General features: G+C 45.6%; 1 protein-coding gene across 5 annotated transcripts in view; it reads left to right on the plus strand.

The window, feature by feature from the left end:
- CRACDL (CRACD like) overlaps positions 1–21,497 on the plus strand; it is a 138,666-nt gene extending 117,169 nt beyond the window's left edge. For all 5 annotated transcript variants that reach the window (XM_027072638.2, XM_027072639.2, XM_053200478.1 and 2 more), the window contains 3 exons: positions 18,263–18,435; positions 19,440–19,584; positions 20,673–21,497. In XM_027072638.2, coding sequence (XP_026928439.1) covers positions 18,263–18,435; positions 19,440–19,584; positions 20,673–20,815 — 461 coding nt within the window. In that variant the 3' untranslated portion in view covers positions 20,816–21,497. The remainder of the gene's footprint in view (positions 1–18,262; positions 18,436–19,439; positions 19,585–20,672) is intronic.
- The last annotated feature ends 806 nt before the right edge of the window (positions 21,498–22,303 follow it).

Here is a 22,303-nt window from a genome sequence, read left to right on the forward strand (position 1 = left end):
GGGGGATGGGCTAAATGGGTAAGGGGCATTAAGGAATCTACTCCTGAAATCATTGTTGCACTATATTCTAACTAACTTGGATGTAAATTTAAAAAAGAAAGAAAGAAAAAAAATTTGTTAAAGAAATGAATGGGAAGATACAAATTCTCTTCAAAGAAATAGAAGCTATGAAAAAAATACAGACATCTTAGAACAGGAAAACACAGTATCAGAAATAAGATTTATTAGAAAAACTCCTTAGTAGAATAGAGATGACAGAAGAGTCAGTGAACTTCAAAACAGATTAATAGAAAATAGTCTGAGTACAAAAAGGGGGGAAAAAGCCTCAAGGACTATTGGAACAATATGAAAAAGCGTTAACATTCATGTCATAGGAGTTCAGAAGGAGAAAAAGACTTGAGCAGAAAAAAATATCTGAAGGAATAGTGACTAAAAACTTTCTAAATTTTTGAATTTAGAAGTCCAAGGAGCTCAGGTGAATTACTTTTGCACTTTTGTTTTGTTTTTAGAGCTGTATTTACATGCGTTTATTTCATCTTTTCAACAAATGATTCTGGAGCATGTGAACATCTAAGCAAAAATATGAACCTTGACTTAAGTCTCACATCATGTATCACAGTTAACTCAAAAGGGGTTCAATGAGTTAAATGTAAAGTGAGACCAGAAGACTTTCAGGAACTTAAGAGAAAATCTTTGAAACATAGGACTAGACAAAGAGTTCTTAGACTTGACCGCAAAGCATGATCCATAAGAGGAAAAACTGATAAATTGGACTTCACTGGAATTAAAAACTTTTGCTCTGCCGAAGACCCCGTTAAGAGGATGAAACAAGACAAGCTACAGAATACGAGAAGATATCTACAAACCACATATCCCACAAAGGACTAGTATCTAAAATATATAAAGTGTTCTTAAAAGTCAACAGTACAAAGCAAAGAAATACAATTAGAATAAGCAGAAGACATGGACAAATATTTCACCAGTGGGAATACAGAGATGGCAAATAAGCACGTGAAACATCATTAGCCATTAGAGAAACACCAATTAAGACCATAATGAGATAGCATTATACACATATTAGAATGGCTGAAACAAAGCTAATATGACCATGCGCTGGGGAGGAGGCAGAGCAGCTGGAGCTCTCGTACATTGCTAGCGGAAGTGCAGAATGGTGCAGTCACTTTGGAAAAGTTTGGCAGTTTCTTACAAAATCAAATACGCTTACCTTATAACATAGCAATTCCACTTCTAAGTATTTATCCTAGATAAATGAAAACTTAGGTTCACATGAAAGCCTGTACATGAATATTTATGGCAACATTGTTCATAATCCCCCAAAACTGGGGACACTCCAAATATCCTTCAATTGGTCATCCAAACAATGGAATATTACTCAGCAATAAAAAAGAATGGACTTCCAGTACACACCGTAACATCTTAAATGCATATGCTAAGTGAAAGCAGGCAGTCTCAAAAGATTACAAACCATATTATTCCATTTATATGATATCTGGATGAGGCAAAGATACAGAGAACAGATCCGTAGTTGTCATGGGCTGGGGATAAAGATAGGGTCCCTACAAAGGGGAGGCATGAGAGAATTCTTTGGGTGTTGACATTGTTCCATATCCTATTTGTGACTTTTTGTAAGAATCTAAGGGTATTAAAACTCCTAAAACCCTGTAACAAAAATGAATTTTACTCCATGTAAATTTTTAAATAATCTCTTAAATGATACAAAAAAGTGACAGTGACCTTCTCTCCACCCATTCTGAATATCTCAAATCCCACCCACAGAAGGAACCACCACCAGCTCTTTCCCATGCCAGTAGCAGTCAGAGCTGCATCAGTATGAACAACACACAGATGAATCCCCCCTTTTTTTAATCACAAAAATATTATACATGTTGGCTCACAATTTGATATTTTCACTCCACGATAAGACATGGGCCTCTTTTCTGATCAGAGTGAGTCACTTGACCTCATTCCTTTTAAGGGCTGCATAGTGCCTGTACCATATTTTATTTAACCATTCCCTACTGAAGGGCATTCTGAGTGTGTTGAGGTTTTTTTTTTTTCCTTTTGCTGCAGTAACCATTCTTGTCTATTTTTTCTCTATGGAGTTACACTGTTCCTTCTGTAGGATAGATTTTTTTTTTAATGTTTTTTTAATTTCCTTTTGAGAGAGGGAGAGAACGAGCAGGGGAGAGACAGAGAGAGGGAGACAGAAGATCCAAAGCAGGCTCTGTGCTAACAGCAGAGAGCCCAACACGGGGCTCGAACCCACGAACTGTGAGATCATGACCTGAGCTGAAGTTAAACACTTAACCTACTGAGCCACCTAGGCGCCCCTAGATTTTTTTTTAATTCAAGTTAGTTAACACATAGTGTAGTCTTGGCTTCAGGAGTAGAATCCAGTGATTCCTCTCTTACACATGACACCCAGTGCTCATGTAGGACAGATTCTTAAAAGTGGGCTTTCTGGCTCAAGGGCATGTGCAGTTTTTAGCTTCAGATTGCACCCCCCCCCATAAAGGTAGTACCAATCTACACCTCTTTGCATAGAGTAGAGAACCTCTCATTAGCACTAGATGAAAAGATCACAGGTTTTTTTTTTTCAATCTGATGGATGAAAAAGGTCCTCCTTGGTCAGTGGGTCCTGGCCATCTTAATGTGAAGTGTCTTTATCTTGCCCCCACATCAGCTCTTTTTTTTTTTTATGTTTGTTTATTTTTGAAAGAGACAGAGTGTGAGTCGGGGAGGGACAGAGAGAAGGGAGACAGAGAATACCAAGCAGGCTCCAGGTTCTGAGCTGTCAGCATAGTCAGATCTCTTCGTCTTTAACCCAATGCCCACAGCACTTCCCTGCAACTCTCTCTTCCCAGGTCTGGGTGTAACCATGGAGCTTTCCTCTTTAAAACTCTCTATACCTTCCCACTGTATATGCCTTCCTGGGGGTGGGGGTGCATTTAGGGCTTTGTGGATTCTGGCCAAGGTTGACATTTCAGCCTTCCTAAGTTTGCCTGCCACTCATTCACTTCCTCTGACATCTCCAGCCCCACCCGTGTCACCAGCTTCCCTTGGCACTCTGCACACACTCCTGCTTGCCCTGAATGCACTCTGCATTTCTGAACTCAATCTTGAGCTCCCTGAGAACATCCACATTTTTGTTTTTCTCTATGGAGTATCTGTGCTTGGGGGTCTTGTGGCCTGCAGTGGGTTCCCCACGGAACCCCGCTGTGGTTTGCATGGACAGGTACAAGGGCAAGGCAGGGGGCTGGGTGGTAAGATTGAAGAGTGTGGGTTTGGAGGTTTTACTGCAAGGTCCACCTTTCAGGGGCTGTGGGATTTTGAACAAATGAGATTCCTTAACCTCTAAGTCTTAATTTCCTCCTTTGTAAGACGAAGTTATTAGTAATGCACAGGGCAGCAAAAGCTTTGTAACTACAAAATGTGTTGTAGTTTCCAACAGTACAGTCATAACTTCCTAAGGATGTACCAAAATATACTCATCTGAGTTGCATAGAACAACAGTATATGGGAATGGGATTTTCTCTGTCCCTGGTGAAACCAGTGAGGGCACCAACGCATAGATACGAGAACCCAGAGAGAGCGTGTGCGTAGAATATTGTGAGGAGTCCACCCCACCCCCTGAGAATATACAGGGGCCCTGAGAGGGGAGAGGAAGAAGGGGGATTTGCAAAACACTTTCTTCCAGGAGCACAGCTACAGTTCTGTGAGCCCCCAGCTCAATGGGGTGGGGTCAGGAGGCCTCCCTTGTCCAGAGTCTACAAAGGGGCCTTGTGTGGGACTTCTGGGAGAGCTGGACAGGTGTGCCCTGCAGCTGGGAGACCAGTGCTGGATTAAGGCCACCATGGTTGCCACATAACACACCTGTGCTCCCAGAGCCCTGCCTGATGTAGAGGGCAAAGGGACACAGCAGCAAGAGCAGAGGAAGAGCTGAGTCACAGCCAGAGAGGCATAGCTGCAGATGAGCATCCCTGGCTCAGTCTCAGACACCTGCCAGCCCCAGATTGGATGGACCCCACTGAGGCAATGGTAGGAGCCAATCACAGGAGAACCCTGCCTATTCTCCTCACCTTTCCTCCTTCCCAGACCCTAAGCACTTGGGAAAGGACCTCCCACCCCAGCTCAGACACCCTGCATTCAGGGGAACAGGAGACTTAATACTGACTCAACCTAAAATCTACATCATATTCCAAAGTGACCACAGTGACTGCTAGGACCTGAGAATGACTAGGAAGATACTGAGAATCTTCTGGCTCTATCTGAGGAAGGGTGATGGACTGTAGGAGATCAGGGTCATGCTGTGCTTTGCTCTGTCTAAAACTTGCCAGCCCAGCATTCAGGCTCCTGCAAAGGTGCAGCCCACCTCCTAGGGTGTGGAGAGGCAGTGCCCCCCACCATCCATCTGCATGCTGCTGCCACTTCAGAGTGCACGGCAGCACTTTCTCCAGGGCAGCCATAACCTCATGCAGGGACTGAAGCCCCCTATGCACTTATCCCAGGGCTGGTGGGAGAAGAGTGCACTTGAAGAGAGACGGCAGCGTCTTCATGACAGAAGTGGGCGAGTGTCCTGGGCAGAGAGTGCCAAAAGCCTGAGCAGTAAGACCATAGTTGAGGACTGTGTGGGCATCAGTGGGGTGGTCCTGGGAGTAGATGTCCAGATACAAGGCAGGGGGCACTGGCTGATTTCAGGAGGGGAGGGTTCACCAGATCCTGGAGCGGTGGGGGGTGGAGGGCGGGGGCATCAGCCCAGTTCAGGAACTGGACCACCTGGTCAGACGGGTGCTCGGTGTTGCCAGAAGGCAGCATCATGGGCTCTCCAAGGCTCCCTCAGGCTGGAAGTTTGGAGCAGCATTGATATCACTGCTTCCCAGTGATGGATGCAAATTGGGGTCATCACCCCCACAGGTTCAGGTTGATGGGTGCAGGGTGAGCCCCAGACAATGGGAGTATTAAAGACTCCACAAGTGATTCTAATGTGTGGCTAGCACTGAGAACGCCTGTTCTTGGGCAGCACTTTCTCAAACTTACAAATGTTTGTGAATCTCGTTAAAATGAAGACTCTGATTCTGATGGGGACAGTACTGCTGGTGTACAGACCAACATTTGAGTAGCAAGGATCTAGATCTCCGTTAACCAACATGGAACTGTTAGCCTCATATGTCTGTTTATATTATTTTATTTTTTTATGTAAACTCTCCCCCCCAACATGGGGCTCAAACTCACTATCAGTGAGTCTCATGCTCACTGACTGAGCCCACTGGGATCCCTAGCACGTGACTATTTAAATGTAAACTTGAATGAATTAAAATTAAATTTAAAACTTCAGTTTCTCAGTCATACTAGCCACATCTCAAGGACTCAGCAGCCCCATATCTCATGGCTAGCTGACAGCACAGAGATCATTTCCATCGCTGCAGAAAGTTCTGTCGGATGGCACTCTTTCAGGGCAAGTAGCATCTTCTTGACACCCTGTAAGGGTTGTGCTCTGTGCTGTTCCCAAAAATGTGCCTACTGTCAAAGCATCATTACACTTTCACCTGTGTGTGTGTGTGTGTGTGTGTGTGTGTGTGTGTGTGTGTGTCCGTCTCCCTCACTACATCAGCTTCCCTTAGTCAGGGTCTACAGTGGATTTACTCACCACACTTATACACACTCTGTATAGTGACAATAATAGTTCATGTATATTATGCACTCACTAAGTGCCAAGGCTCATATTAAATGTTTTACATTTTAATTTGCAACAAGAATCCTATTTTATAAATGGGAAAGCTGGAACTTAGGCCAAAGAACTTGCCCAAGGGAACATAGCAGGTAAACTGTGGAGGGGAGTGTGGAGCCACACAGACTACCTCTGCAGCCAGATGCTCTTCACTGTTATGCTATACTGTGGTGGTTCTCAAGTGAGGACAACTTTGTCCCCCACAGACATTTGGCAGTATCTGGAGACATATTTGACTGTCATGACTGTGGTAAGAAGGAGGCACTACCAGCATCTAGTGGGCAGAGGTTAAACATACTGCAGTGCACAGGAAGGCCCCCAGCAACAAAGGATCATCCAGCCCCACCTGTCAGTAGTGCCAAAGCTAAGTAACTACTGTTTGCCACTCAGTGAGTAGATTATAACAGGGAGAGAATGGTATATAGGAAAGTTGTGGGGTCATACTCCTTACTATGAGAGGGTGTGTGATGTGGTGAATGAAGAGTAGAGGAAAAGCCTGCGTTTGGCAGTGTGACCCTGGACAAGTCCTTTACTCCATGAGATTCTGTGTTCCTGTCTCTGAAATGGGGATTGAAAGCAGGGTTGTGAGGTTCATTAGGAATATGGTATTGCTCTGAAAATCAAGACTGAATAAACCTGAGCTGTGAACACTTCTTGGGTGGGGAGAAATTTCCCTACCTGTTCAGGGGGAGTGAGGGCAGCCCAGAGGTAATAGAGGAAGGAAAATCTAAGCTCTGTGTACAAGGGCTATCCCTCAAACTAATTACTTGTTCTCTGGTGACCACTTGAGAAAGATCTTGCAGAATTCCAGCTGCTCCTGGAGATCTGCAAAGAATCCAAAGTGAGGTGTTTGTGTACATTTTGAATTATAAGAGGGTGCCATGTAATATAATAGTTTTGCTACCTTTTCTCCATCATCTGCTGTAGCTAAAAATTATCTTCAAATTAACAGTGCCTTTCCATCCCCATATCCTTGTAAGGTCCCCATTATATTACCTGGCGGTTACTGGACAGCAGCTGTCTCTATGCTCAGAGATGGACTTTGGTCACTGCCTTCTGCTTAGAGGCTGTTTTAATTGCACGGACAGTGGCAGTTAAGCAAATGGACTTTGAGTCCAAGCATGTGTATCACAACTCTGTGTCCTTGAACCTGTCTCTGGCTTCCTGGGTCTCCACTTTGAGATGTAGGGATCAGGGTGGGCAGCTTGGGAATGTCTGCCAGCCTTTACATGTGAAGGCTGGGCAGCTGCACCTGAAGTTCAGCAAAGAGCCTGGCAAAGCATCAAATGCCTGGGGCGCCCCCAATAAATGTGCTTGCATGTGACCAGGTTCCTGACCTCACACATCCAAATCCCAATACAATTCACAGTCATTTTTAAAAATGTTTAGGTTTATTTTATTTTTTAGTTTATTTATTTTGAGAGAGAGCAGAGGAAGATCAGAGAGAGGAAGAGAGAAAGAGAATCCCAAGCAGGCTCCACACTATCAGCACAGAGCCTGACAAGGGGCTTGAACTGATAAACCATGAAATCAATTACCTGAGCTGAAATCAAGAGTTGGAGGTGTAACCAACTGAACCACCCTGGTGCCCGACATGCATTGATTTTTGTTTATAAATGCTTTTTCACAGATTTTGCCTATGAACAACAGAGTCTTAAAGCAGTTATAGCTAGTGCTGTAACAAGAAAAAAACCAGGCAGACCCCAGGACCCCCCCTGGGAAAAAGACTCACATCAGTTCCCACTGTGGAGGCCTGCACAAATCCCTGCCCTGGGACAAGGACTGACCACTCTCCCCTGGTGAATATGCCGTGACATTGAGAAACCTGACTCCATCGGCCCTTTCACCAGGACTGAATCACTTACACAACCATGACTTCGTTATCAGTGTTGTTTGCCCTTCGTGGGTGAGCAAGTGTAAGATGTTCCCTAGAGACTTCCCACAATACCAGGGTAAAGGGCACAGTCTTGGCCTTCACAGGTTCTCACCTCTTATGATAGAAACAAGCTACCAGGACCATTTAAAACAACAGTGGCATTTTTTTTCCTGCCATGGGGGTTTGAAGATCACAAGAGAGACAATCTGTAGGTCTGAAGGTGGGTTTCAGGAGCTGGGGTGAGGAGGAGACCCTGGCAGCGCCTCCTGACCTTGGAATAGGGAACAGCGGTAAGGACAGTTTGGCCCCAGTGGCCAGGAAAGAGGCTCCCAGACATAGTAGCTGCCCTCCTTGAGAGCTCCATTTTGCCAGGGGGCTGTGAAGAGAGTGTTTAGAGAGGCAAGTTCTCTGCCCTTGCTGATCTTTGGGGTCTTATTTAGGAGAGGAAATGGAGAACGGATTCAGGATAAGCCTTCAGAGGATGGAGGGAAGAGGGAGATTCGTGGGGTGATGGAGGACAGCAGTAGGAAGGCAAGTGGGCCAAGGACCTCAGGATGCTTTTGAGGTCTGAGAGGAAGTGAAGAGGATGGGAAGCTTCTGCTGACCAGGGAGAGGGCATCCTTGAGAGAACCCTCACTCCCTCTGGCAGTAGCCTTGCCTAATGCAGTGTGGAAATAGCTCCACAGTGCAGACTTGCCTCGTTTCTGTATTTCGACAGAGACCCGGACTCCTTCCTGGTTGCTATCCAAGCACCAAGCGAATCCCGGTTATCTTAGAGTAGTTTTTGTGGGTTGTTTTTGTTTTTGTTTTTAATTTTTACTGAAGAGTGATACATATGCAGAGAAATACACAGATCATGTGTGTCTCAGTGAATTTTCACACACCAAACACACCAGACAAGAAACAGAATGAGACCAGTACCCCAGAGGCCCCTTGTGTTTCCTGCCAGCAGGCTCTGGAACTCATTCCCAGACTGTGGAATATGTGCTAGCTGTCGAAGGATCCCTCAATCTCTGATTGCCCTTGCAGGAGACCCGGTGTGCAGTGCACTGGAGAGATGTGTTAGATTAGAAACAGCCTTCCTGTCTGTAGACTCAGCACTTGCCAAAGGGCCTGGTGCCTCGTGGGCACTCACCAGGTACAGTTGATTCTCATTATGTGTAGTAGTTATGCTCCATAAAGTTGCTGTGAACAGTGAATTAGTGAATACTGAACCATAGCTCCTAGAAGAAAGAGTAGAAATCAGAGCTAGTGGGCCTCTGATTACAACATTTTGTCAAATGATCAGCAATACCCTTGTTTTATTTGTGTTTGTGTTTAAGACACTGTATTGTATGTATTGTTGATTAATTATCATCCCACTCACAGCCAACAAAATTGAAACTCATGCCTGAATGAAGTTCATTTGATACACATATTTCCTCTGTGACACACCTAACAGCCTTTTTATGGTCAGGAACACCAGACAGCACTTTAGCACTAGACGTGGGGGCTATTTTACAGTAAAATCACCCCCAAAACCCCATAAAAATGCAAAAAATGTGGCACCAAGTATACCTCAGAGAGGACATTTGTTCACAGTATGAGAGCAGAAACAGGAAAGAAACAGAGTCTCATCAGCTGGGACCGTGCTTGTCCAAAGACTCGAATTTTTCACTTCTCTGCACATCTCTGCAAATGACCATGAATGGTCATAAGAACTGGTGTGGGCGTTACAAATACATTATAGTGAGTAGGCAAATTCACAAATATGGAATCCGCAAACAGTGAGGACTGACTGTATTGGTTAAATGGGAAAGGTAGGAATGGCAATTAGTTCAATCTGGAGGTGGAAATAGAACACAGCCCATCACACATCATTCAGAATGGGAGCTTACTCTGTGAAAAGCCCTCACTCCCCAAACGCTCAGCACAGTTTTGAGACAAATGCTCACACAAGAATTAAAAGCCCAAGTTCCACTGTAAGATCACCCAGCCTGGCTCATGAACAGAACTGGTGAAGAGCGACTGCAGACTTTGCAGGCATGTATTGATCAGGGGCTATCTGTGTAAGCTGAGATGGATAATCACTCAGTAAATGCTTAAAAAAACACCAAACCCTCAGCTTTCATATAGGAAGCCTGGCATATAGGAGCATGTGGGTGGCTCAGTCGGTTAAGCATCCTACTGTTGGTTTTGGCTCAGGTCATGTTCTCACAGTTCATGAGTTCAAGCCCCATATTGCGCTCTGTGCTGACAGCGAGGAGCCTTCTTGGGATTCTGTCTCCCTCTGTGTCTCTGCCTCTCCCCTGCTCATTCTTGATCTCTCCTCTCAAAAAAAAAAAAAATATATATATATATATGCGTATATATAAATATATATGTGTGTGTGTGTGTGTGTGTGTGTATAAACATTTAAAAAAAAAAAAAAGAAAGCCTGACATAAACCCTTAACATAGGTGAGGTCCCATGTGTCCCCAGAGCCCAGGACCCCACCCCCACTCCAGCAATCCCCTTAGTGTGTGTTTACACACGTCATCACCTCCATGTAAACCAGGTCTGTGGCAGAGGACCTGAAGGGGAGGCAGAAATGGAGGATGTTTGCTGTTATTGAAACACCTAGGCACTGTTCTGGCTTCAGCTAATTGTGACAGATGTTAATGATACATGCACGTTAGATCAGAAATCTTAGAGCGTAAAATCAGGCCTCTCCTTCCACAAAGAATGTTTTGCAAAGCTGGGAATGAGCCATTGATACATATTTTTAAGGTATTTAAAATGACAGCGTAACGGAAAAAGATTCCAAGAAGCGTGCCAAAGTGTTAGCACACTCTCCTGGGTTATTGATTTATGGGAAATTTCCTTCTCCTTTATACTTTCATCTGTTTTCTGGATTTGTACAATGTGCATGTGTACTTTTATAAACAAGGAAGACATTTTGCGAGAGGAAAAAGATTCATAAAAATTGTGGCTCCAAAAATTTTCAAGAGACATAAGAATCCTGCTGTCCCACTGTGTGTTGGCTTAGGGCGTAGATTTGCTTTATTTTTCTCAGCCAAAGGGCAGGAAATCCTGGTAGTTTACATCGTACAGCTCATTGCCTCTCACCCAGAAGACAGTCTTCATGACAACTCCCACCTTCCAGACTCAGCTGTCCTGCATGTCATATGGGATGTAGACCACTGTTGGAGTCCCAGCCTCAATCCGTCAGCGGGTCCTTATAGAAGTCTTTCCAAATGAAAGAAACAGTACCTCAAGGCTGAATTGTAATAGGCACCAAAAAGGGGGGGAACCCATCACTAACTAGCAAGTCAAAATGAAGTAGTAAGAAGCATCTGCCTCCCAGAGGGCTGGTTGAATATATCTCTAGAAATGGTTTCACACTGAGGATCTTCTGAATGGTTAATTTTAAGTCTTCCTGTATACAAATAGCTCGGTTAAAATGCCAAACATGTGTCCAGAAACTGTGTGGTTTTCTTCCCCATTGTATTTAGAGTTGTGTGTGATGGGGTATTTTCAGAGTGATATATATGGTAGGCTCCTGGGCAGATGGATGAAAATTGGGCTGCCATCTTGGGCAGTGTGTAGCTGCATCAGGGCCTGTCTGCTAGCCAGCTGTCCACAGGGCATAGTGTCTACAGGGAGGAACAGAGTGCTAGTCTAGAGAGTGTGTCTTCAGTGGGCACTGGGTTACTTGGGCCAGGCTCGTCCATGGCCTTGTTCAGACCTTGCTGGCCTTCCCACCCTCCCCAGCCCATGTGGGGCACAGCACATGCAGAGATGGCTAGGAGGAGGCCCCTGCCCTGATGGTGTGGCTCATGAGGAGACCAGGACACGCAGAGCATCAAGAGTTAGTCTGCTTGGACTATCGCAGATCATGTCCTCAGGAACCAAGAGTCAGCCCGGCCACCTGGCCCAGTTAAAGGCTGGGAGACATCCCGGTGCTTGCTTCTGTTTTCTTATCATGGGAGAGGACATTGGTAAAGGGCTCATTGGTCTCCACCATGTCCTGGCTAGGATTTGACCAAAGTCTGCATCTCTTCTCAAGTGGGACTAACAACAACAAAATAACAACAGCACCCTTTGCGAGGGCAGCTCACACTCTTTAGCTTACAAGATGCCAGGCACTGTGCTAAGTGCCTTCCGTGGCTTATATCTTATTACACCTTCACCATCACGAAGGAGGTGTAGACAGTGCATGATCTCTTTCAGTCTTCAGTCACATTAGGAGAGGTACACACTGCTCCTTTCCTCATTTGACACCGAAATTGAGTCACAGAAAGATTCTGGAATTTGCCCCAAAGCACCTTGCTAGCCCGAGGCCTTAATCTTAGACGTGGAGGCCCCAGGGCCACATCAGTAGCTGCTCTGTTTCCTGGCCCCAAGGAGGAAGCAGTCCTCATTACCACAGCCTACTGAACCAACCACAAGAACAAACCCTCTTGGAAATGAATGCTTGAACAATAAATATACTTTTTAAACCAAACCCTTGAAGAAGGAGAATGTGTTAAGAAGAAAGAAGGAATCTGGAGAAAATCTAATGTATAAACTTCTCATAGCCTCCCCCTCTGACAGAATCATGTCCTCAAAATAACAGCAACAAAAATAATTTTCCTGATCAAAAGTTGCCCTCATGTGAAATTAAGTTATTTAGGGCAAGCGTTGTGGCTGTTACAGCTTCCTGCATTGAAAGTGTTGTGTCTTCCAGAAGTTTTACTCTACATATGCTGTACAGCAGATCAAATTTGCTGTCTTCCTTTCCAGGGGAGACGTGTTTGGGGGAGTCCATCTCTCTCAGACTCTCTGTAAAGGAGATCACACAGATACAGACATGAATCAGTGGTTTCCTGTGCGTGAGAAACGCTCCTGGGCTGTTGGTTGCAAACCTAGGCACACCCGACTGCTTAAAAACCTGTTGTCAAGTGGGGAGGAGAAATTGAGATGTCAGTGCCCTTTAGCCAAATCCCCAGAAGATTAAGGTTGTCTGTGTATTGAGGCAGAAAGGAGTAAACAAAGGAGTGTTTTCAGCTCCTTTTATTTAATCTGCTGCCACATCTATATTAGCCTGGGATTGATGACATTTTGAATGTGTTTAATCTCGGAAGCTTTTTTTATGGTTGAACCTTGACCCTGAATATTCATGCAGTAGAGCGGTCACACAGTAAGATACTTGGCACCTGCAACCTGCCTTATCCTGCACATTACCTGTGTCTTCATTCCTCTCCCCTCCCTTGCCTTGTGGAGTATAGCACACGCCCCACAGTCCTTGCCCCTGCTGTGGCACCATGTGCAGGGAATGGGAGTGCAGACCAGAGTGGCCAGCTGGGCAGCTGGGTCTTCTGCCACAGAGCAGAATAGCTCTTTACCCAGCCGCTCTGCCTGCGCTCACCTGGCACAGGCACTTCCATGTGGGCTCTGTGAGGCTCCAGGTGGAATCCCGGGCCTCTCTGAACCATGGTAGGAAGCTTCCTTCCCAGTGCCTGGAATTTCTCCCACCATTCCTGTGCCCTCCACCCATGAGGCTGGTCCTGAACTGTCCTGTGAAAGGGTCTGGAGGCCGTCAGGGTCCCTCTGGCCCACTCGCATTCCTGACATGACAAGGAATGAAGGGGTGAGGAGAGAGCACTGAATACAAGGAGAGGCCACCACTCAGGGGAAAGAAATAGGAACCAAAGAAGAAAAATGGTTGCTGAAAGATCTCAGCCGTGCGCCTGGCCCAGTGCTTGGTGGCACTGCCGTTGTAGGTTGTTTGATGTCACACTGGCACAGCAGGGCGTGGGTGCAGAGCTCACTCTGTCCCATGAGCCTGCCCATGAATGCCTGACACAGGTGTACACACTCACACACAAAGTACAGCTGCCCACTGACAGGCAAAGCCGAGGCCAGTGACCCTTCTTTGCAAAGAAATCTGCCAGCATGCTCTCCATGTAAGGAAAGAAAAGCCACCTCTTGCCAAGCCGAACTTAGCTGCATTGTTTACAAGACCGCAGTTCCTATGACCAAACTGGACAGAATAGGATTTGCCTCTGGTCCAGTGAGCTGTCAGCCTTGAGCCTGGTCTAGGAGGGCCCCCAGCCTTGCTGTAGGCCTCCATTTTATTTTATTTTTTATTTTATGTTTGAGAGAGAGAGGATGCAAGGGAGTCGGAGACAGGAGGGGCAAGCAAGAGAGAGAGGGACAGAGAGAGAGAGAAGCAGGGCTCACCCAAAGCAAGACTCAAGCTCACCAATGTGGGGCTGGAACTCAGGAACTGTGAGATCATGACCTGAGCCCAAGTCCGATGCTTAACAACTAAGCCACCCAGGTGCCCTTGCTCTAGGCCCCTGATCCGCATGGTCCCCAGGAATGCTACATAGCCCCTGTATAACCTTTTCCAGTGAGTTTTTAAATACTTTTTTTTGGCCCAAATAGGGTATAGAAATTCCTCAGAGCTGTCTTGTACCCTCGTGGTGAGAATGACACATGTGTCACTTGCCCTACACAGACCTGAGGGGCTGGAGAGCCACCCAGAGCACTGGGAGATGCGGGGCCACTGTGGCATTTCGTAGCTGCCATTCAGCCTCTAGGTTAAAACTTGGGATGGAAATTTTCTCTCTGTGTATCTGTAGTCTTGACAGAATTATTCAGAATATTCTGTTGACTGAGGTAATGAGTTTAAACCTGTAGTAAAATCCCTCTCTCCAGTCAGCCTGTGCTGTGGCAAAGGCTCCTGAGCAGCAAGCATGTACAGGACAGAGCAGGCAGGGTGGCACCACCACACATCTCATTCTGGCCAGGACCAAATGGAGGGCACAACTGTCATTGAGTGTGAGGAAAATATCAAAGGAGAAGTGGAAAGAAATCTTCTTAAGAAAACAGTTAAAAGTCCAGGGGCACCTGTGTGGCTCAGTCGGTTAAGCATCTGACTCTTGGTTTTGGCTCAAGTCATGATCTCATGGTTCATGAGTTCGAGCCCCCACATCAGGCTCTGTGCTGTTGGCATGGAGCCAGCTTCAGATCCTCTGTCTGTCCCCACCCTTCCCCCTCCCTGCCCCCTGCTGCTCACTAGCGCACTCTCTGTCTCTCTCTCTGTCTCTGAAAAATAAAAGAAAAAAGTTAAAAGTCTAGAAAGACCATGAGGTTTCCCTGGAATGAGAGATTGAGATTAAGGTAAGAGAAATGCAGACTTCTGTAAAACATGGAACCACCTTCTGTGTGCTAGGCAATCACTGGGTTCTTCAGATGAGATATAAAACATAAAACAACATCATAAATGAGCTAATATTAGGACACTACATGGTGCATAGTCTGCAGAGTGTGTCTGTTAAATAAATAAGAAGTTCTAATGACTGAAAGCATGTATGAGTGAGGCAGACAGTGAGCCAAGAAGTGGGGTAAATCTCTTAAGACAGATTAGGAGAGGGAGAGCATATTCATCTAGGCTGACCAGATAGGCTGACCAGAGTAGGCTTCATGGAGGAGGCAGCATCTGGGCAAGTAGGGATGATTCTGGAACAGGGTGTCTAATCCCTATCACCTCCTGGACTGTGGCCATAGCCTCCTTCCTCACCTCACAGCCCCTATCCCTCCCCAGTCTGACTTCCTCTCCACACAGCCTTCAGAATGTGCCCTTGGTTCAAACCCCAGGACTCCCCATTATGGACAGGAAAAAGGCCAAGAAGACCCTTCTCAGTCTGTCCCTTCATGATCCATCAGCCCCTCTCAGCCAGCCTGCCTACTGCTCTGCCTTCTGCCCCTTCCACCTAGGAGGCCTTATGGTGCCCCTCTGGAAGGTTCCTTCTCCAGGTCCCAACCCAGACAGCACCTCACCCACCACCTACCAGTGTTAGGCCCTTCATCCACCCAGCACTTGGTAAACTGTGGCATCTTCCAATTTCCACTACAGTTGATTGTTTGTGTTTAGTTTCCCACACTAGATTTTGAGATTTTGAAAGAACAGGACAGTTGGCTGCTTATTTTTCCACCTTAGCATTTAGCACGGTCCTTGCACATAGGAAATGCCAAAGGGAGGGAGGGAGGGAGGAAGGACAAAGGGAAGGAGAAGGAGGAGAGCAGAAATGTTGAGATCTGGCTAATAGAAATGATTGTACATTTAGAAATAGTCTGAGCAAATCTGAGTTTTGAAGTCAAGCGTGGAACAGAGAGAACATTTTGAAGAAGGAGCGATGAAGGCTGAGGGTCAGGAGCAAGGAGGAATTTCCAGGTTTGGGAGCAAGAGTCCGACAAGGACCCGGGGCAGGAGGGAGACACCCAAGGAGGACAGGCCTCCCAGGCAAGGTTAACGCAGTTCCATCAGTACGAGGGGTAGAGCAGGTAGAGAACATGGAGACCTCAGGATTTACAGTTCAGTGGTTGGGTGGATGGAGAGAGCAGCGCTCATGTTGTGACTGGGTCAGGCATTAGCTGAAGAGACACAGGCAGAGGCCATTGGAGGTGGAGGGTGGAGGAGAACAGAGGACTCGGGCTTCAAGGGGATGATGAGGCTCAGTGGAGACAGTTCTTTTCAAGCTGTGGGAGACCCAAGCACTTTGCAAAGCAGCAGAGAAGAGGTCAGCTGCCAGGGAGAGCCTAAAGAAGCAAGAAGGGACAAGGGATGAATGAAAGAGATAGAGCAGGGCTCCCTGGGGACCAGCAGGGTGGAGGCTTCAGGGAGCAGCCAGGAGAAGAGTGGGAGCCATTCCCGGCTGTCCAGTCCAGGAAGAGGTCAGCATGTGAAGCCAGAGGCCCTTCTCAACTCTGACGAGAGACCGAAGCTTGCAGAGCAGGTGCTCCTGTCCCCTGCCCCTCTTTGGTGACCGGGGAGCTGAGAGAAAGACTGCAGGTTAAACCGGAGACAGAAACAAGAACAAATAGAGTAATATCCTATCACGTCAGAGCCAGGGGTGGTATATGTCAAGCCACCAAGAACGAGAGGTATTCACAGATATCTGCACGCATTGCTGCGACATGGGCCCTGCCTTCACCTTGCTGACCAAGGTGCACTGTGTAGAAGGGAAAGCGGTCAGGGGCCAGGCATCTGGGGATACACTTCTGTCTTTGTTTTCTGAGGTAGCAGGCAAACATTCAGAAAGGCGGGCTTGTGGGGAACCTTTGGATTCGGTGTACTTTTTTTTTTTAATGTTTATTTATTTTTGAGAGAGAGGGAACATGAGCGGGGGAGGGGTCCAGAGGGAAGGAGACAGTGGATCCAAAGTAGCCTCTGTGCTAACAGCAGAGAGCTCGATGCAGGACTTGAACTCACAAACTGTGAGATCATGACCTGAGCCAATGCTGCTTAACCAGCTGAGCCACCCAGACACCCTGGATTCAGTGTACTTTTGATATGCCTGTGAGAAGCCACTATTTAAGTCATAGATTTCCTTGAAGAGTGTAAGCTTGCTTCTTTTTTCTGTGGATAAAGATAATAAATTTTCATCAAAGAAAATATGCAAATACAGAGATAAAAAGAGGGACTCATAGAGGCTCTTAGGTGGCTCAGTCAGTTAAGCATCCAACTTTGGTTCAGATCATGATCTCACAGTTTGTGAGTTCAAGCCCTGCATCATGCTCTGTGCTGGCAGCTCAGAGTCTGGAGCCTGCTTCAGATTTTGTGTCTCCCTCTCTCTGCACCCCTCCCATACTCACACTCTGTCTTTCTCTCTCTAAAAAATAAATAAATATTAAAAAAAAATTTTTTAGGGGCACCTGGGTGGCTCAGTCAGTTAAGCATCTGACTCTTGATCTCGGCTCAGGTCATGCTCTTACATTTGTGGGTTCAAGCCCTGCTTTGGGCTCTGTGCTGACAGTATAGAGCCTGCTTGGATTCTCTCTCTCCCTCTCTCTCTGCTCCTACCCTGCTCACACTCTATCTTTCTCTCTCAAAAATAAAAAAATAAAGAAACATTAAAAAAATTTTTTTAATAAACAAAGTCACTATTTCTGTTCTCTCTAGAACATTAAGGAAACCAACTGTGGCTAGTTTTGGTGTCACTCTCCACAAAAGGAAGGTTATGCTTACAATTAAAAAAATAATAGGGGCGCCTGGGTGTCACAGTCGGTTAAGCATCCAACTTCAGCCAGGTCACGATCTCGCGGTCCGTGAGTTCGAGCCCCGCGTTGGGCTCTGGGCTGATGGCTCAGAGCCTGGAGCCTGTTTCCGATTCTGTGTCTCCCTCTCTCTCTGCCCCTCCCCCGTTCATGCTCTGTCTCTCTCTGTCCCAAAAATAAATAAACGTTGAAAAAAAAATTTAAAAAAAAATAATAATAGTGTGTCTACAAAACTTCCAAGAAAATCAGGAATCACATAGTATGTACTAGCCCAAAATGCCAGGCTTATATTAAAGAAATCTTATTTATATACTGATTTTTATCTCATTCCAGAAAGTATCCTGTGGGAGGAATGTGGCTTTTAAATGTGCATATAGGAGCAGTTGCATTTAATTTTTTGTGGCTCAGACTAGAGGAGCATCATCTCTTTGATGCATCTTTAAGTGAGAAAACCAAGTCCCCTGAAGAAAAACAATGGTCTCACCAGAGAAGCTTCCCAGACCCTCTCTCCTCCTCCCTCATACACCCTGGCCTCCAGCTCCTCTGTGCAGTGTTCTCTGTGTGGGAGAAGCCAAAGGTGAGACTGGACAAGGGCTGGGATGTTTTGCATAATCTTGTGTCTTTACCCACAGAGAAGGGTCCACCTCCTGCAGCCGAGGGCCAGCCTGCACCACCCTGGATCACCATTGCCCGGCAGAAACGGCGAGGGACCCCCAATCAGCCCCCTAACCAGGAAGACAAGCCTGGGGTCCGTACCCTGAAGTCAGAAATAGGAAAGCAAGCCAAGGCGCCCGAGAGAGCCCAGGTGCTTAGAGCAAATGCTTTCTGTCTCTATAGATAGAGGGTGGGACCAGCCAGCTAGAGCTGAGGCCCAGCACCCCACACATTCTGCATGTTCATTATAGAGACCCTTGCCTCTGACGATTGCTAATGGGTGCCCTCGGTGTGAGCTGGACTGTTAGAAGTGGGTGGATCGCTTAGGCAGCTCGCTGCACCCTGCCCTCCAACACAGCTCAGCATCTGGAGAAATGGAATGGGGTTAAAATAACTTCTCAGATGCATGGTGGCCATGTCAGCAGCTCCATCTCGGCTCGTTGCACGGTAATGGACAAGCCCTGCTTTTGCTGCTATGCTGGCCACCTGCTGGGGCTTCTTGTTCCTCACGTAGGGCTGCAGGGCTGGAACCTGGGTTTCCACTTCACACTCTGCACTGAAACAGCTTTCTCAACCCCAGGCATCTATGCTCACAAACAGGACGAGACCCTCAGCTTCTGTATTCCCCCTAATAGCCACCATGATAAACCCATAAGCGTGTTTCAGCCATGTGAGGAAATGAGCCCCAGCCTCCAACAGCATCTGTTTTCCTTTGTTTGAACCCAAACCTCCATCGTACCCAGCCCTGAAACCCTGCATGCAGACTAAGGGAATTTCTAAAGTGAATACTAACCATTTGGGGCATCCATGTTCATACCAGGTGTCATAAAAATTTCAAAACTATTTCCAAACAATTCATTATGACTTTTAAATGGAATCCCTGCCATCCGACACGCAGGGCTGAGGCCAGGTGTGGGGACAAGGCAGAAGCCACGACGTCTGTGTGGGCGTAGCAGAAGGCCCCACACTCGCCTGAGTCTGACATTCTAAAGGCTTCTCTCAGCAAGGGCACAAATTAGAGCTCTGCCAAGAAAGTACCGGTGGCATGACTCAGCTCAGCAGAGAAGTTCTGTGGCCCCGCTGCTGTTGGTTATGTTTGCCCCCTCTTGGAGTGTCGGTGACCAGACAGAGGGTGTCTCTCTTGTGTCCTAATAGGAGCCCATGAAGCAAGCTGACTTTGTCCGCAGCAAGTCTTTCCTGATTGCTCCTGCCAAACCCACTGTGGACCGGAGGCAGGGGACAAAGCTTCGCCTCCAGGAAGGGCTGCAAAGAGGAATCTCCTTGTCCCATCAGAACTTGGGTATGAAACCTGCAAGCAGTACCAAATACAGTAAAACCTTGTTTTGCGAGCACAGTTTGTTCTGGGAACATGTTTGTAATCCAAAGCACTCATATATCAAAGCAAATTTCAAGAACCATTGGCTCGGTTGTGACTATGTGATGTTCGGCATCACAAACTACTCATATTGCAAGACATCACTCGTTTATCAAGTTAAAATTTATCAGAAATGTTTATTCATCTGTGGAACACTTGGGACACTCACAGAACAAGTTCCTTACAATCCAAGGTTTTACTTTGAAATATGTTTCCAGAACTGGTCCTGCTTTTCTTGTTTTCTTTTCTGAATTACTTTGCCACATTGATTTTTTAAATGGCTTTTGCTGAGATGTCACTTCCATGTCATAACACTCACCCATTTCCAGTGTACAATTCAGCAAGTGTATATTGACAATAAGTGTATATTTACTGACTTGTACAACCATCACAATCCAATTTTAGAACACTTCCCTCACCCTAAAAAGAAACTCATGCCCATTTACAGTCATTCACCGTTCCCAACCCCAGGGCTAGGTAACCACTAATCTACTTTCTGTCTCCATATACTTGCCTTTGGGGACATTTCTTATAAATAGAGTCATAAAATATGTGTTCTTTTATAGGTAGCTTTCTTTCACCGAGCATAGTGTTTTTGAGAATCATCTCTGCTATTGCATCGGTATTTTTAAATCTATTTTTAATAGATTTAATAGATTTAAAATACACACAACAAAATCTACCATCCTAGCCATTTTTAAGTATACACTTTGGCAGTGTTAAGAATATTTGCACTGTTGTGCAAACTGATCTCCAGAGTTTCTGCAGTTTTATTCTGAAAATTTCTCTTACCTCACTGTGTTGATAGAACCATTTTGAGCCTACCGTTCTTAAGTCTTTCTATTACACAAATTATTCTATGCTTGAATCTTCTTTACGTGTTTACACATTAATAGATTTTGTGTTTGAGACCACAGCTAAGACCTTGACGTATATTTTAAAGAAACGCAAGAGGCTTAAGTGGAAATCCAAACTCATTTCTCATGTTTCTGTTTGTTTTGTCTTCTTTCCAGCGGCTCAGTCTGCAGTGATGACGGAGAAAGAATTGCATCAGCTGAAGAGAGCCAGTTATGCCAGTGCAGATCAGCCATCCTGGATGGAACTTGCCAGAAAGAAATCTCAAGCTTGGAGTGACATGCCCCAAATTATAAAATAGGCTGACAGCCTGCTGCTAAAGAACGTCCACTACCTTGACGGGTCACTTACTTAAAAACTGCCAGTGAATCAAGGCAAACAAACTGTGAAACCGAAGAGTGATTTTATCAAGTTATGGGAGAGCAAGCCTGGGGAAGAGGAAGGAACCAGGCCAACAAAGACAGACACACAGCCACAATCCTGGGCCAGAGGTGCCCTAAAACAAGAGCACCATTGAAAAGGGCCAGGAACAAGGTCCTGTGCCCAAAGGTATGAATGTGAGTCTTTGAGAATTGCCTTGATAAAGAGGGCTTGACAGGAAGAAAACAGAAGTGAGCAGTGAAAGCCCTAGTCGGAAGCGCCTGCAAGGACAAAGGGGAAGGTCTTCCAGGAGAACGTGTGTCTGTGCTTCCACCTGAGGTCAACTTGTGTCTCCGGGTGTGGTCTTGCCTGTGGATCCTGTCTTCTTTAAATGTTTACTATTAGGCATGACATTTTTGGTAAAACAGGGATGCCGTTTCCAAGAGCAGCTATTAAACAGTTTTCCTGAAGACAGTCTCTCTAAGAAGGAGCAGAAGGAACATAGCTGGGTTCATCAATTCATAGACTGTTTCCAAAAATAATTTTTAAACTTTTCCACAAGGCATCTGTGTCCTTAACCATTGCACAATGCATTGCCTGTTCAATAAAAGGTTTCAAACATGCCTCTGTCCTATGCGTAAATGTTCTTTCTAGTCACACTTGGAGAATGTCCTCCAGCAGTGAGTGAAATGTGATGTGTGGAGTTTCAGTTAGTATATGTATCATTCAGAGTCTCAGTTGGGTTGATTTGGGGGTTTGGGTTTTTTGAGATTCTTTTTTTCCAATAAAATTTTCAGTGTTTATTTTTGGAAATCAGAAGATAACGTAGGTTTTTTTTCTATCTTCATCTACTTGGTGCAACATCTTAAAACATAAAATTTCTAAAAAAGTTGTAATTCTTTAGCATCTAATTAATCTAACCTGCACATTTCTACTGAAAACTAGGTTATCAGTGTATTAGCCAGGATGACCCATGAATGTAGAATGTGGAAAGGCCAGCAGAGGAAGAACATATATTTAGGAACTCAGAATTGTGTCTCAGTTATATAATACCTCTATTTTTAAAAATATTTCCAATTTGTTCCTTTGAACAAACTCATCTTCATAGGAATATGTGCGGCTGGGGGCATTCAGCCACCAAAATCAGTGAGACTTTGTAGATATTATAATTTTATTTTATACACCCTAAGTTCTACTTTAATTGTATTCTCTATCCTTGTGAGTAATTATTTTCCTAGCTGTTAGAACTACACAACGTGATTAAGCCTGCCTTTATTGGAAAAGTCCTGGGATAGCTTTATTCCTAACCAAATTGATTTATTAATTTCATTCTCTTTGAGAACATCAGTACTGAATGCCATGGTGAATGTGTGCTCTAAACAAGAACTCTGTCCATCTAGAATTGCTCCAAAAGCTTAGACATGAATAG

This window comes from Acinonyx jubatus, chromosome A3 (genome assembly GCF_027475565.1).
Source record: "Acinonyx jubatus isolate Ajub_Pintada_27869175 chromosome A3, VMU_Ajub_asm_v1.0, whole genome shotgun sequence".
Taxonomy (NCBI): domain Eukaryota; kingdom Metazoa; phylum Chordata; class Mammalia; order Carnivora; family Felidae; genus Acinonyx; species Acinonyx jubatus.